The sequence below is a fragment of the Lytechinus pictus genome, chromosome 17, assembly GCF_037042905.1.
Source record: "Lytechinus pictus isolate F3 Inbred chromosome 17, Lp3.0, whole genome shotgun sequence".
NCBI classification, from domain to species: domain Eukaryota; kingdom Metazoa; phylum Echinodermata; class Echinoidea; order Temnopleuroida; family Toxopneustidae; genus Lytechinus; species Lytechinus pictus.
The window spans coordinates 24,821,784-24,839,400 of NC_087261.1; the positions used below are offsets into that span (position 1 = coordinate 24,821,784).

Sequence of the window (17,617 nt, forward strand, 5' to 3'; positions counted from 1 at the left end):
CAAAAGATGTCGATGAGCCTAATAGTTAATATGAGGGATGCATCCAGAATTTCATAAAAGAGCATAAAAATCTTTGATATTCTGTTTATTTTTTTCCACAAAGTTTGTCACTCAAAAATATTTGGTAAATTCCTTTCAAATTTGCTGACAAGAAGTAGTCTACTGATGTGAGAGCACGCATAAAAAGGGAGGGGGAGGGGGGCACAATGCCAGAATCTCCCTAAAGATTGCCTTTCCCAATCAATACATTAGTGATCGCATCATTAACAAAATTTGATGTTGTCTACTGTCACTGTGGTTAGAATTCAATTTTTTTTCAAAACATAATCAATTTATTTATTTCTGCAGAGGTAACTCATTTCGTCATCAAGACATGTGAGCGTCTTTTTTCTCTTTCCAGCTGGCTAAGCAGTAAGAATTCCATCCTCCTCCTGTACCCCCTCCTCTTCCTCCTCTACCTCCTCCTCCTCTACCACCACCATAACCCCTTGATCTTCCTCTTCGACCGCCGGCCTAAGAGGGGTAGCTTGGGCAGCTTTCCCTTTTCTGGTCCTTTTTCTGGGAGGTATGTTTGAAAACGCCGTGGTATCGCCTCGTAATCTGTTGCAAATATGATAATCCGCCACCATCGGCACGGCGTTTTATAGCAGCGCGGACGGTTGTTGCGCAATCGCTGCCCAGTCATCAGCGGCGCAGCAAAAGCGCAACGCGAACGCCTGTAGCGGGCTGAGAACGTGTGCCACATGCCACCCAAAGAAGGAAGCGTCGTGGTGGAAGCTGTGTGAAGCGTGTCGAGCGCAAGGCATTCGCCTTGTACACGGAAGCAGCGTAGCAGAATTGTCTTGGGAACGGGCCTGAAAACCACGGGCGATCGGTGCCGCTTTTAATGCGCTTATACTACGCTTTATGCGTTGGGGCTCCGTTACAGCTACGAATATGTCGTTTGTAATACGCTCATGACTCGATTGTGATGCGCTTTAGCACCTCCGCGATCTCGCTACGTAAGTTTTGAACATGTTCAAAATTTTGTGGCGACCATAAAGATGGTGGCGATCCTTGCCGCTTCAGAAAAGATCAAGGTACGACGGAGAAGATTGAAAAGATCAAGGCACGATCAAGCCACGTTATACCACGCTTTGTCGATTTTTGACGATCGCAGTGGAATCGCCATCTAGTGAGATGGGGGTATTACGACCGGCATGGTCGAGGCAAAGTCCGCGCGCATGCGTACTCTTAATCCGAAGACGCAAGTCATGAATATTCATATATTGGTCCAGAACTCGGTGGGAAAAATAATTTCGCGGCCGGCGGGGGGGGGGGGGGGTGGAGGAGAGGAGAAGATATAGGAAGATGGAAATTGATAGGGAGAAACAATGGGTAATAGGGAGAGTCAGAGAGGGGAAGGTAAAGGTGAGATGGAAGGAGGAGAGAGGGAACGAGAGAAACACAGAGAGAGAGAGAGGGAGAGAAAGAAAGAAACGAGAACAAATGGCGTAAAGCCAGCTGCATTATTTCAGAATTTGTTTTAAAAAAAAAAAAATCTTTCTGTCGGACGATTTCGATTATTTCTCCATCAGTTTGAATGAAAACCGGACGGTGTAATTATGTTGTCTAGAATTTCTGTTATTTCAAGGATGGATTGAGGCCATCTGTTCCACAGCATTGAGCAAATGTGAATGAACAGGAAAGAAACATAAAATAAAGTGTTTAAAAACTTTATTTACTAATTTATTTTTACAAAAGAAACATAATCAATAAAATCGTTTCACATAAAATAGTTATTTTTACAGGAACATACAAAAACTCCATCATTTAAGGCAGATGCCGGGGCAAATACAGCCACACATGAATATAAAAAACACACATTTTTTCAATTGTTAACATGTTTGATTATCACCATTTTTTAATAGAATTTAATTGTCACAGCACAAATGAGGACCTTTTTTTTTTGCTTGCTTTCTTGTCAAAGTTTTCTCGGGGAAAATCCTGGATCCGCCCCTGCTTGGGATCTACCGAAACTTTTTTAAAGGAATACTTATCTGCGCTTGCTCATTATAAAGGAATTTAAAGTAAATTTTAACGTGCAGACGGTGCAGGACAACGAATTGCACGCTTGACATCTTGGACGCAAGCTACTTCCCAACATTTAAGATTGCGAAAAGCGGTAGACATTTTACATTTTCAAATCAATGTTAAAACACCTCAAATTGTTAAGTGTTAACCAATGAACCATTATAGTCTACCCCCTAATGAACAATTCTGGCAGGCAGTTTGTATTTTTGTATATAGATATTAACAGGATATCAAAGTAAAACAGCTTTGCTGATACGATTGTTTTATTATTTCCTGTAGAAATATGTTTATTGAAATAAATTTATAAGAAATACTACATGTTACTGGTGAGGCATATTTGCTTACGTGATCATACTAATAGTTGTCAAAATGTAAACAATCATTTTTATAATTTTGAAGAAGATATCACCTTTTTTACATGCATATGGTTCTCGCGATACGAAAAATTACTGGCTACTAAAATGAGTATCAACCCATGTCAAGTTTTATTATCGATTTCCCTTTTGAACCCGATGGCGATTTCTCTCAGTGAATACAAAAGGATTTTTTTCATGATTTAACACGGAAGAAAATAATAATCTTGAATACTCGAATGTTCCCTTAAAAGCAATATCCACAGTAAAGCCGTAGTGAGAAACATTGCCTTGTTTATAATGCAATGAAAATGTTGAAGGCACGGTCATGTATCACCACACTGTAGGCACATTTGCAATATTGCGATTAGTAGAAGTTGAGATCAGTGTGTAATTGTGCACTGATCACACCGGGGAGGGGGGATGTCAAATATATTGCTGTACACATGCGTGACCCCAAAAACGCGTTTAAAGGGTTTTTTTTTTTTTTTTTTTGGACGCGGGCCGCGCGTGCACTCGTTAAGGGTATCAAAAACACCGATTTTCAAGAAAAGGGTGGTTTTGAAAGACTGGACTATGGTCAATCGCGGGGTCAACCTTATTTAGGGTATTTTTTCCAAAGCTTTTTGTTAAGACTAGCCAAACCTGTTAAGGGTATGTTTTTCCCCCGGGGCTTTTTCCTCCTCGTTTCTGAAAAGTGTTCGGGTTTTTCCCGATTGTATACAAAACTCAGTTGTTTAGTGGCCAAAGTGTGTAAAATTTTTAGAGCCCGCGAAATAATTTGGTCAAGCATGTGTACAGCAATACATTTGACTGCCCCCTCTCCCGGGTTCCCCCTCCCACCATAAACAGTTCAGCAGTCTCATCCAAACATCATATCTGTTTCTGTTTATGGTAACTCTCTTATAGGAACTCAGCAGGACAGTTTTTTTTTGCCGGTAAATCCCTAGTTGGCACATAACCAATAAAATAGGAAACAACATTTTATGTTTAAAGGGATTGTCCGGGCTGAAAATAATATGATTTAAAGAAAAATCAGACAAACAAAGCACTAAAAACTTGATCAAAATCGGACAAGGAATAACAAAGCTATGGCATTTTTAAGATTTGCATCATGCAAATAATGATTATTCCGGTGAAACAGTTCTAGACATGTCTTCATGAATATTCAACGAGTAAATTAATGATGTCATATCCCCACGTGTTCTTTTTTTCATTATATGAAATTTGGTTTATTCAAATTTGTTCCAACATGAACTGAAAAAAAAAATGGATTGACAACTGATTTAATGCATTAGATCTTCATTGCTGCAACTTATTTAACTATAAAGGAGACATCGTTCACACACGTATGAAAAAACGAAACAATTATGATTTTATGTAATAGCATAAGAAAAAGGAAAGTGGGTATGTACTTGACATCATTAGCCCACCTAATCATGATAACGTGCATATAACTAGTTTCACAAAATATTGCTAAACTTGAAAATTCAAAAACATTGTTATTATTTTGTATCCGATTTTGATGAAATTTTCAGCATTTTGCTCTGTGGATTTCTCTATTTTTATTAAGATATGAATATTTTCAGCCCGGACCATCCCTTTAAGCAGGGACCGAGTCCCTGGTTTAGATAGTGGCTGACTTTACAGACGACAGATATTACTCTCGGGTCTTTTTTTTTCAAAGTTGAGACAATGGCAGAGCGGGGATTCATGCTCTAACCACTAGACTGGCTGGGTTCATGGTGAAATCGAGGTTAAAGTAATTCATGGTGTTCAGGTTTTTTTTTTGCACACAGAGAAAAAACTCGTTAAGGGGATGTTTGGAAATAATTTGGTTACGCATGTGTACAGCAATACATTTGACTGCCCCCTCTCCCGGGTTCCCCCTCCCACCATAAACAGTTCAGCAGTCTCATCCAAACATCATATCTGTTTCTGTTTATGGTAACTCTCTTATAGGAACTCAGCAGGACAGTTTTTTTTTGCCGGTAAATCCCTAGTTGGCACATAACCAATAAAATAGGAAACAACATTTTATGTTTAAAGGGATTGTCCGGGCTGAAAATAATATGATTTAAAGAAAAATCAGACAAACAAAGCACTAAAAACTTGATCAAAATCGGACAAGGAATAACAAAGCTATGGCATTTTTAAGATTTGCATCATGCAAATAATGATTATTCCGGTGAAACAGTTCTAGACATGTCTTCATGAATATTCAACGAGTAAATTAATGATGTCATATCCCCACGTGTTCTTTTTTTCATTATATGAAATTTGGTTTATTCAAATTTGTTCCAACATGAACTGAAAAAAAAATGGATTGACAACTGATTTAATGCATTAGATCTTCATTGCTGCAACTTATTTAACTATAAAGGAGACATCGTTCACACACGTATGAAAAAACGAAACAATTATGATTTTATGTAATAGCATAAGAAAAAGGAAAGTGGGTATGTACTTGACATCATTAGCCCACCTAATCATGATAACGTGCATATAACTAGTTTCACAAAATATTGCTAAACTTGAAAATTCAAAAACATTGTTATTATTTTGTATCCGATTTTGATGAAATTTTCAGCATTTTGCTCTGTGGATTTCTCTATTTTTATTAAGATATGAATATTTTCAGCCCGGACCATCCCTTTAAGCAGGGACCGAGTCCCTGGTTTAGATAGTGGCTGACTTTACAGACGACAGATATTACTCTCGGGTCTTTTTTTTTCAAAGTTGAGACAATGGCAGAGCGGGGATTCATGCTCTAACCACTAGACTGGCTGGGTTCATGGTGAAATCGAGGTTAAAGTAATTCATGGTGTTCAGGTTTTTTTTTGCACACAGAGAAAAAACTCGTTAAGGGGATGTTTGGAAATAATTTGGTTACGCATGTGTACAGCAATACATTTGACTGCCCCCCCCCCCCCGAGCTAGAACATCTTTATTTCTTGTGCATGGTAAACAATTTTCCCCGATTTTGGGGATAGCTTAGGACTTTGGCTTAACTCTCCACGTTTGTCTGCTTTCTGACATCCTTTATTTTATTCCACCATGACTAACCTTTGAATTCAGAAGAATGTGTCCTGCAAAATGCAAAGGAACCTTCTACATGTAGTTTTCATGGCGAAGTCTTTTCAAACTCTTCCCCCAAAATAATGAGCAGTGGGAAACAAACAGATGGTATTATACTGATATCGTTTTTTTTTTAAGATGTCGATATACCCACCATCATTCGTAAGTTGTTCACGAATCAATGTATTGCGCATACACAACCTTACAAGTGAAAAGTTTTAGCTTGCTCTGAACTTCTCTCTATTTTGTAACGCTCTATAGACTATAATTAGCTGCCGAGCACCTGCTAACCACACCCCATTGCGGTGTTAAACACAGCACAAAGATAAAAACACCTACCATATATTACGATCCAATTTTTTTTGGGAAGAGTTTTGAAAACCTTTTGTACAATGAATCATGTATTCTGACAAAAAAATTGTGAAAATACATTATTATCTCAAAAAGCAGATTATAATGGAAGGAGAGTGAATATACGAAAGGTGGTGAAAATGCTTGAAAAGCGGTAGACTACCGCCAATTAAGAGTGATAGAGCTGGCAATTATGCTGACGCCATCTCGATAAACTGTAGCTTTGATCAAATCTTTGATATTTCTGTTTTGTTGATATATATTTCCTTTGAAGCCTACTAATGAACCCGATCTTTTAATGTGATTAAATGGTAGGAATGCTGTAATTAATCATTATACATTGATGGATTCTGAAGCCATCTAGAAAAAAGCGCCCTCATACTGTCAATGTGACCACGAGACATTGGACACCAGGATGAAAGTTGTTCCTTGACATATGAAATATGAACACCGTCAGGTATATATATATATATGAAAGATCAGACGTGGCTAATTTGCCAAAGTATATGATCACGCTGATTCATCTTATTGCCCCTTTTGTTTTTTAGACTGAGAAACTAAGTTTTGATGATATGTCTATTATGGACAATTCCTTCCCTTTTTAGTGACTTGTTTGAATTGCTTACTAGAAATGACGGAAACCCTCCTTCTAGACGATGATACATTTTATTGCCCCTCTTGTTCTTTAGACTGAGAAACTGAGTTTGATGATAGGTCTATTCTGGACAATTCCTTCCCATTTCAGTGACTTGTTTGAATTGTTTTTTTGGAAATGACGGAAATCCTCCTTCTACCCTTCTTGTTCTTCGTTGAAAGATTCGTGCGAATTGCTTTGGCTTTGCCAACTTTCACTTGCTTCTTACGTATTTTACATGCTGCCGTACTTCTATCGACGTCTTGCCTACAATAAACTCTCGTATGTAATTCACGTTTAGATTCAGCAAGCGTTCGGCAGAACAACGAAGCATTCTTGCGCGGCACGCGCTCTTGGTGGCCAAAGAGATGGTCCTTGTCCCACTTTTTTGCTTCTGTTTCCTGTGTGCAGTTCTGCAATAACGATTCCAGAAGATTCCTAAAGTAAACAAGATCGGTTTCAAAGCCTGGTCCGTAGTTGTCAATACGGTACCAAAGCGTGCGGTTAAACGATTGATACAAGAGCGTGTCCGCGGCATTCCACTCGCGTATTCTATCTCTTAGAGAATCTCTCATGCTTGGACGCGTATCCTTGATCCGGATATTCTTGGCGATGTAAGCAATGTCTTGGAAGCTCCAACAGAAGCGCTTGCGCATGATCAAAAGCGATTCGTCGAAGTATTCATTGATAAGGACCAGGCTTAACTCGTCCTGAAGTTTTTGGATCCATTCTTTCACTGCGGTCGTATTTTCGTGGTACTGAGGGTCCAACCCAAGATCGTAAATCTGGTTGTTCCTTGAGTATGCCCATCTCTTTCCCATTACATCTTCCCAAGGCAAGAAACGCAAACGATCCTGGTAGAATTTCGGTCGCGACAAAAACTCTTCTATAAGCTCCAAAATCGTACAATTGGTCTGGTTTACGGACGAGCCTTTTTGCGATGTCTTCAAAAGCTCTTCTCGACATCCTTTGAATTGGGGATTTCGGCTAAGAAACGTGGAGTTACCCAAGGTACTCGTTTCATTGTTCATTGCACTTGAATTTGACTTGACGGTTATGTTAACTAGAATTGCATCATGGAATTGGAAATGATTAAAAGCACTTTCCCACTGCACACCAGGATCACGAATTATTGTCATGTATTTTGTACCCTGTGCAAAGAACCTCTCCATTACAGGCCGCTGATAACGAACATGGACCGCCATCATATTGTAGTTTTTATAATTTGGATAATCATTCTCAGCCACGTGGATAGGGGGCAAGAAATGTGTTTCCGCCGTTTTCTCCGTGAACGGGAGGTGGTAGAAATGGCCATTTGTTGACGACTGCCGGTTCAAAATGAAAGATAAATTATGAAAGAATCCATATCTATTGATTATTGACATTATGGTTGTTGAGCCCGTCTTCAATGTCTTTATGAAAGCGATGTTCTGAACCGCGCAACATGATAAAGGAAAATCCATTTGAATTCCGCTTGTTCCAATGGATGCATTACTTTCCCTCCCACAGCTTTTGTAGATTGGCATTGGCTTGGGCGCAGGAAGGTGCCATCTTTGTAGATATGTCGTATTAGACCTGCAAGAAATAAAACGTGATAAAATGAATCAATAATAATTATGCAGCATTAAGTCAGCGCTTAATACAATACTTCTTTACTAAATACTTTTACCGTGGATTTAGTATGGCTACCCTGATAGAAAGCTCATTATAGATATAAGAATAAGGCAAATGAGTTTTGTAGGGCATGAGAGAACGGTGTTGAAAATTTGGCGCTGACGGGGGAGATAGACGGTGGATGAAGGAAAATGATGAATTGGATGACCAGTCTGTTCTAATGCATGGATTACAGAGAGGTGTGGGTCAGCGGGAGGTGATGATGATGATGATGATGCACAGCATTCAAAGGCGCATTTTTGGAGGAGCCAGCCAATCTGGGTCGCCGAGAAGGGCGCGCACACAGAACTGTGACCCGCACTGAGATCTCTCCTCCCGATATAACTGATTTGGGGAATGCTGGTGGACCACTACACCGGGGTTCCCCCCTACTCTTATTCGAATAGTGCAGTGGTTCTTAACATGCAAAGGTGGTGACTCTCCTCTACACATACTTTAACATACTTTCCAAAACAAGTTTCCTAAAGAGTTGGTGTGTCTGTGTCAGTTGGTGATGTGTGCACTTTCAAAATTCTCTGCTAAATTCCACTGCAAATCTGCTATTTAAAGATATTTTTCACCACAAAACTTGCTTTGCCATTTCTCTGTGTCCTCGCGTAGATATGTCATTGACATGGAAATCAGGCACATCGTTGCTTCTTCTGACAAAACAGAAGCACATGAATTCAACAAAAGTGTTGAATCTTCACTCTGCTATAGCTAGTCACCTTGCTATTCTCCTTCTTCTGAGCGGCCAAGTTGACACAGGACCTGCAGACACATTCCCTTGTGAGTTTTGGAACAGAAATGTCACGGGAAATGACCATGCTCTCCTCTGTGACAACTGCAATATGTGGTGTCATATTGCATGCATCACTGAGCAGTCATAAGAAGTCCTTTCCAGATTTAACAGTTTCTCTTGGGTCTGTGCTAAATGTGAAAGTGTTAATGTAGAATTAACAGCTACGATCAGCATATCCGATCATTTTAAAGTAATCGTTTTGAGTTATTGAGTACTAGTGACACATCTAGTGATGCTTCATACCATCTGCAGACATCCACACCAGCCTCAGGTCATGCACCGAGGCTATACAACCACGGCTTTACTTTTTACCCTCTAAAAACAGCAGAAAGATCCTGGAGGGTATGATAATCAACTGTAACGGCCTCAAAAGCCCTGCCAAGTACACTCAGCTCAAAGCCACAATCAATCATCACAAACCAGATGTAATTCTTGGCTGCGAATCCAAGCTTGATGAAGCAACTTCTACATATAGTGTATTCCCATGTAACTACACGGTATTTCGAAAGGATCGAAATGAACATGGTGTGGTGCTTTGGTAGCAATCCATGAGTCTGTCACATTATCCAGCTGCCCTGAATTTGACTCTCAAAGTGAAATCATTTGGTGTAATTTGCAGTTCACAAATGCAAAGCCGCTTTTCATCGCAAGTTTCTATCGTCCTCCAACAAATAGAAGGCGGGATCTTGAGGAATTCCAACCCTATATCTAAGATGGTTTCCAAACACAGAAAAAGTCATCCTTATATCATCATTGGAGGAGACTTCAACCTTCCGGATATTGATTGGGAATCCTGCATATTGAGCAGTATGAGCCGTGCAAGCATCCACAAACTCCTGCTCGACACCCTTTTGGAATTTTCGCTGGTATAACTTGTTATGGATTTAACCCACCCTGCATCGGGTAACACCCTGGATCTTCTCCTGACATCTAATCCAAGCCTTATTACAGATATACAAGTACTTCCAGCCATATCTGACCACAATGTTGTATCTTTTGTCTTCTCGGGTAACCCTAAGACAGGCCGCAACCCTCCCAGGAATATTTACCAATTCCACAGAGCAGATGAGGAAGCCATCAAAGATGCTGTTGCAAAGATCTCTTCAGATTTCCTCCTTTCAAATCCAGAGCTTGAATCTGTTGATGGGAACTGGAAGAAGATAGCTGTCTTCCTCAAGAAATGCATGGAAGATCTGATACCATCCAAGTTCAGCAAGTCCCGAAGACACCTTCAATGGATCACCAATGACCTGAAAAGGAAAATGAGGAAACGGGACAGGCTATTCAAGAAAGCCCGTAGGAGCCCTAGTACGTTAAGATGGAAGGCCTACAGACTGCACCGAAATATGGTTGCTAAGCTTGTTCACCAGGAACACCACAATTATGTGAACATCATAGGAGACAGCCTACAAGAAAATCCTAAGATGTTCTGGTCTTACGTCAAATGCTGCAGGTCTGAAAACATCAGCATTCCATCTCTGAAATCTGACAAGGGTATCCACACGACTAGCAAAGACAAAGCGGAGTGCCTAAATGCTTACTTTCACTCTGTCTTCACAAACCAAAAGGCTTGTCATACATCTGTGGAAGGTTCTATGCACTATCCTGACATTGGACATTTGCATGTTAATCGCACTGGTGTGGCTAAACAACTATCAGGTCTCAACCCGTCCAAAGCCTGTGGACCGGATGAGATTCCTCCTAAGCTACTTAAACTTGTAGCTGTTGAAATCTCGCCGGCTCTTGGGTTCCTGTTCCAACAGAGCTACAATACAGGTACCGTTCCAACAGAATGGGAGTCTGCCTTGGTGACCCACATTCACAAGTCAGGTGATAAATGCGACCCAGTAAATTACAGGCCGATTTCCCTGACTTGCATCTGCAGTAAGTTAATGGAACACTTGGTACTTAGTCACATGTCAAAGCATGTAGCTGCAAACAACGTCCTAGTAGATGAACAACACGGGTTTAGGCAGAAGTTGTCTACCACTACCCAACTCATCTCAGCCACCCATGATTGGGCACACACCCTACAACGCAGAGGCCAGACGGATATTATTTTTCTTGATTTCAAGAAAGCCTTTGATCGAGTACCTCACTGCCATCTGCAAACGAAGCTAGCATACTATGGCATCAAAGGAGACACCCAAAACTGGATCATGTTACTACTCACCAACCGACAACAGGCAGTTGTTGTTCAGGGATCATGGTCATCTTGGATGCCAGTGACATCTGGGGTGCCTCAAGGATCAGTGATCGGCCCTGCCCTTTTCTTGCTTTACATCAATGACATCACTGCAAATATCCAGTCCAAGATGCACCTCTTTGCAGACGATAGTGTGATATACCGAGATATCAACACAGCACATGATGTCTCCTTCCTGCAGCAAGATCTTCAAACCCTGTCAGATTGGTCAGTAAAGTGGCTTATGGCTTTTAATGTGAAGAAGTGTGCTTCCCTTACCTTTACTCGGAAGCGAGCTCCCATACAACACAGCTACAGGCTTTCCAATGAGGTAAATGCAAAGGTCGACAAATACAAGTACCTCAGAATCACCATCTCCGAAGACCTCTGATGGAACACGCACTGTCAACTTATTGCGAACAAGGCCAGCAAAATCCTTGGGTTGCTGAGAAGAACTCTCTCACCTTGTTCTAAGAAGCCCAAATCAAATGCGTATATGGCCTTGGTTCGACCGCAGCTTGAGTATGGTGCTGAAGCCTGGAATCCACACACCTCTACTACAGCTGCATGCATGGAAACAGGGGCGTCGATCCTTTTTAAGATTGGGGGGGGGGGGGGCCAAAATCATGAATCAACTTTCCAAAGGAGCTCGATCACACAAAACAAACAAACTCACTCACACAAATGCATATATAATTATATATATATATATATATATATATATATATATATATATATATATATATATATGTTTATTTATATGACTCATGAGATAGAAACACATATCTCACCAACAAATTGATGCGAGCGCGAGCTGAAATTGTTTAGTATACTGACCTGAAAACAAGAAAAAGGTGTCTGTTTAGGACTGTTTGTAGTAACTCATGAGGAGGATACATATCTCACTACACAGATAATGCGAGTGCCGAGGGCGAGCTGAAATTTCTTTATATTCTGACCAAAAAGCTTGATATTCTAAGCATTTTTGGTACCAATAATTAAGATGGGTATCTAAAAAAACAATAGATGCGAGCGCGAAGCGCGAGCTTAAAATTTTCGATCTGAAAAAAAATGACAGTTTAATGGACTTTTTAATAAAGAACAAGATTATATCCAACAAAAGATTATTGCAAATCGAAGCGCGAGTTCTTTTGAGGTTTAGAACTGAAAACGGGACATTCTATTCACCTATTTAATCATGAAAAGTATGGGGTATTGCTATAGAAATGATGCGAGCGCGAAGCGCGAGCTGAAAATTTTTATATTCCAATCTGAAAAGCGGACAATTTGAGCACGATTTTGAATAAAGAACGAGTTGTGTAGCTCAATCTCGTTTGCTGATTTCTCTGTAACATTACCGTCTTATTTTATTTTTGCACATGCGGAATTATTGGGGGGGGGGGGGGGGGCAAAACGATATGTTTGCCCCCCCCCCCAATATTTTCATTGGTGGGGCGATCGCCCCCCTGCCCCCCCCCCCCAGGATCGACGCCCCTGCATGGAAAGGGTACAGAAAACAGCTGCTCGCTTTGTCACCCGCGACTATAGAAAATCTACATCAGCCTCAGGACTTGTCTCAAAGTTGGGATGGGACCGGCTACACACACGTCGTCTCCTTGCACAAAGCACTATGCTCTATCAAATACAACACCAGCTTGTGAATATCCATCTTCCACACTTCATAAGCCAGGCTCCATACATCAGTAGAAGAGATCATATGCTAAAACTCTCTGTACCACAAGCAACGATTGATGCAGACAAATTCTCATATTATCCCCCTACCATTCGTATCTGGAACCATGTACCAGCTAAAGCAGTTACTGCCCCATCAGTTGATGTCTTCCGGGGGGGGGGGGCTGCCCTTCCTGTCATCAGAGGGTTAAAGCCTCCTGTAGGTTCCAGGATGCTGTAAGCACTAGGAGCATGATTTTTGCTTGCACTTCACCAATTTTATTGTTAATAGAATTCCAAAAAATTGTCTGCACCACCACCTGTCACAGCACATGCCATCCCAGTTTAGCTTGGAAGAGCTGCTTAAGGGATTATTCCCTCACGGTTCAAGGTACACGGGGCCTCCATTTAACGTCCTATCTGAGGGACGGAGTTCCACTGTAACAGAGCCTTCATCTATGAAACAGGGGAGATACGTTTACACACAACGCACTGGCTTCAGTCACCCGCCTAGGGTGGGCTCGAACCCACGATCTTCGGTTCGACTGGCAGACACTTTACCGACTGAGCCAACTTCGCTCTCAGGTGGAGCTGATTAAAACAGCCAGGAAAGAGATTTGTGGCATGCCATAATCGCCTACGTCTCGTGATACAGCATTTAGAGAGAGAGAGAGAGATCGGACATTCGACCGCATTCAAGGAATTTTCTTCAAACCGGGTACTCATGTACTTCACCTGGGTGGTGAGTGGCAAATGTGGATAAACGCCTTGCCAAAGGACGAGAGTGCTGCGGTAGGATTCGAACCCCGGACCTGTGATTTAAAGCAAGGAAACTTATCCACTGAGCCGCAAAAACTCTACACATTGAATCAACAATAAATTATTGACTTATAAAACACGATATTCTGAACTATGTCCCCTTCAAATTCCCTGCCCTAGGACAGATTATAAAAGCAAATCTTTTAAATATATGTTGCTGCCCTCGTATTTAATTCTCTCCCCTGTGATATAAAAAAATACACGTTCCTCCATGCATTAAAAAAAACCCACTGTAAATCATTTTAATTCTGACTGTCATACATGTAATTACATTGAATAACTTGATGTAAATGTAATAATTCCATGAGTAATTGTTGACTCACTCTATATCTATATAATATTGTGTTTTACTTTATTATATGTTACATACATTGAATTGCTATGATGTTGAGTTATTTGTTACACTGCAGGGCGCCTTTGGAAAGCAGTTTTGCATAACTGAACAGGCCTACCCTGCAGTATAAAATAAAGAAAACCAATAAATAAATAAATGTTTATGAGGGATCCATCTTTAAAAGTGATAACGGAAATACTCTGAATACTCTTAAGACAGGGAATAAGTTCAGAGCCCCTCAAAGAGAGAGAGAGAGAGAGAAAAACATCGCCAATTCAAATGTGATGAATTCACATTAAAAACCTGCATGAGTAATTATGGTTAGGGTCTACCTCTGAAACTATAGGGCCTACCACGACCCGGATATATTAGGCTTAAAGGGATATGCTCCATGCTGAAAATAATATGATTTGAACATACAAATAAAAATCAGACAAACAAAACAGTGAAAATTTGATCAAAATCAGAAAAGGAATAACAAAGCTATGGTATTTCAAAGATTTGCATTATTCCGGTGAAACAGTTCTAGGCATGTCTTCATGAATATTCAATGAGCAAACTGATTATGTCGTATCCCCACTTGTTCTTTTGTATTTTATTACAGAAAATTAGGTTTATTCAAATATTTTCTACTAGAACTTTAAAAATGGATTGACAACTGATTTAGTGCATTAGATATTCACTGCTGCAACTTATTTCATTACAAGGGAGACATGAAACAAGTGGAGCGCCTCTGGCAGTCTCACCTGCATCACACAATTCAATATAGCAGCAGTGCTGACTTTTAAAACTACTATAAAATAATTATTCACAAAAAACACCGTTCATATAATGATACAATACTACGTTCATTGACAATAAATGACATTTGACCTTGATCATGCGACCTAAGACATGTTCAGTGATAATTGATTACTCTTAAACTTTCAGAGTTATGATGGTTATTCAACAAATACCCTCAACATGGCCAAAGTCCATTGACCTTTGACCTTGGTAATGTGACAGAATGTTCAGTGATACTTGATTACTCCTATGTCCAAGTTTTATGAACAAGACCAATACATTTACAGAGTTATGGTGGTAAGTCAACAAATACCCCCAACATTGCCAAGTTCATTGACCTTAAATGACCTTTGACCTTGGTCATGTGACCTGAAACTCAGGCAGGATGTTCAGTAATACTTTATAAACCTTATGTTTAAGTTTCATGAACTATGTTCATATACTTTCTAAGTTATGCTGTCATTTCAAAAACTTAACCTTCGGTTAAGATTTGGTGTTGACAACGCCGCCGCCGTCGCACAGTGGGCCAGCTAGAATGGGTTGAAAGTGCGCCAAAAATATATTTCGAGTTATATTTTTACTTTAACATGTTGATTAAGGGTAATTTTGGGCGTAGAATCGACTGAACATAATTTAAAGCCGATGTGACGTCACCTTGATACCAAATTTTGATTGGCTACTTAAAACCTATCTGTGAAAAGACAAATTACGCTAAACAATGTGAAGTATATAAACTTTGTGTTATGTGCTCCTGTCAGATTGACCAGAGTGAATGTTGGTTTATGCTTCTCACATGCCTAAAAAGTGTGTATGAGATGCCAAAAATAATTTTATGGCATCAAAATGATCATTAATTAGATTTATAAAATCTGAAATATATTGACCGTGCTTTATCAAGCTGTGTTGACTTGTGTAAAACGCAGAGTATAAATTATAACACCACGAATGTATCACTATGAGGAGGGATTTTGGCTGAAATTATTCTACAAGTAAGTTTTATCTCTGGAAGAGTTGTGGGTATAGCCCTTATTTGCGTTAGCGACCTTTATTTTGTTTACATTATGCCCGGAATTCATGTCATTTTCATGGAATGGAAGGGGAATCGTCCTCGCTGTGCAAAAGCGAACGGCAATGTACACCCATACGGTGCGCTACGACGACTGCGCGGTATAAACATGACCGTTTTTTTAACAGGTTTTGGGGGTGTTGTGTCAAGTAAAATCGGCTCTAACATGAAAACGGGCAAAAACGGGCAGCTAAATTTGGTATCGACTTAAAGCTTAGACATCGGGAAAAATGATGCTTATAGAATTTAGACGGAAATCCACGGAAATCTAAACGTTTCTAATGTAAATGCAAAAAACATGGATTTTAAGCCTATTTCGAGGAATAATCATCCTATAAACCTCCTGAAAGATGTCTTTTATCTACTTTGAACCCTTTCACACGAAAAAAGAATATATCAGGATTATGTGGGAGCTATTTCAGATTCCTACATGAAAAACCCCATGTGAAATGGCCTGTTTTTCAACTAGGTTGTCATATACGTGACATTTTGCAAAATGTCACATTTTACGATTTGAGGTAGGAAATGAACAACCTTTATGCAAATTCCGGAATGAAATATTTTGCCAAAGTATTCTTCAAAGTGTTGTCTTTCAGCTGGGCATAACAAAAATTAAAAATCTGAAATTGCCCAAAATTACTTTTGGCGCACTTTTGTTTCGCCCCGGCCCACTGTGCGTCGCCGACGGAAAAGCGGCGCCTATAGTCTCACTCTGCTATGCAGGTGACACAAAAATGACACAATTATGATTTCACGTAATAACATGAGAAAAACGCAAGTTGGGTGCAACGTAACAAGCCTCCCTGATGAATATTCATGACCGAAGTGAATATAACTTTTCACAAACATGAAAATTCAATAACTTTGTTATTTGTGATTCGATTTTGATGAAATTTTCAGCATTTTACTGTGTGAATTTTTTATTCAGATATAAATATTTTCAGCCCGGAAACCCCTTTAAGAATTACTTCAATTCCCTTATCACTAATAGAAATTGTATCCATAGTCGACCAAAATATAGTGGTTGTTTTATTTTCTCAAATGGATTGCCCTTTCTACCTCTCTTAAGGGATGGTCCAGATTTCAGATATTTATATCTCAATAAACAGAGTATATTCCACAAAGCAAAATGCTGAAGATTTGATCAAAATCGGACATCAATAACGAAGTTATTGAATTTTAAAGATTTGCATTATTCCGGTGAAACAGTTCTAGGCATGTCTTCATGAATATTCATTAGGTGGGCTGATGATGTCATATCCCCACTTGTTCTTATGTATTTTATTATATGAATTTAGGTTTATTTAAAATTTTTCTACCAAGAACTAAAAAAATTGGATTGACAACTGATTAAGTGCTTTTTATTGCCGCAATCATCATAATGGAGACACATCATTTACACATGCATGAAAAAATGAAACAATTAAGATTTCATGTAATAACATAAGCAAAAGGAAAGTGGGAATATGACATCATCAGCCCACCTAATGAATATTCATGACGATGTGCATATAACTGTTTTCACAAGATATTGATAAAATTTAAAATTCAATCACTTTGTTTGTCATCCGATTTTGATGAAATTTTCAGCATTTCGCTTTGCGAATTTTACTCTATTTAAATATTTTTGGCCCGGACCATCCCTTTTCATTATAAATTATCATCTGCAAATTGAAAGCAAAAAGCATTGTCCTTTTCCCCTTCAAAATTATGTATATATATATATATATATATATATATATATATATATATATAAAAGAAGAGGGCCCTTTGCATAACGTGTATTACAGCGCGTCATGTTCTATGTACACTTGT

At 39.5% G+C, this 17,617-nt stretch overlaps 1 protein-coding gene across 1 annotated transcript; it reads right to left on the reverse strand.

Moving 5' to 3' along the window:
• Positions 1 to 1,331: 1,331 nt before the first annotated feature.
• On the reverse strand, positions 1,332 to 9,313 carry LOC135153077 (galactose-3-O-sulfotransferase 2-like). The gene has a single exon (XM_064112074.1). It carries the CDS (start codon positions 8,013 to 8,015, stop codon positions 6,597 to 6,599), a length of 1,419 nt encoding a protein of 472 aa, XP_063968144.1. The 5' UTR covers positions 8,016 to 9,313; the 3' UTR covers positions 1,332 to 6,596.
• Positions 9,314 to 17,617: the final 8,304 nt, after the last annotated feature.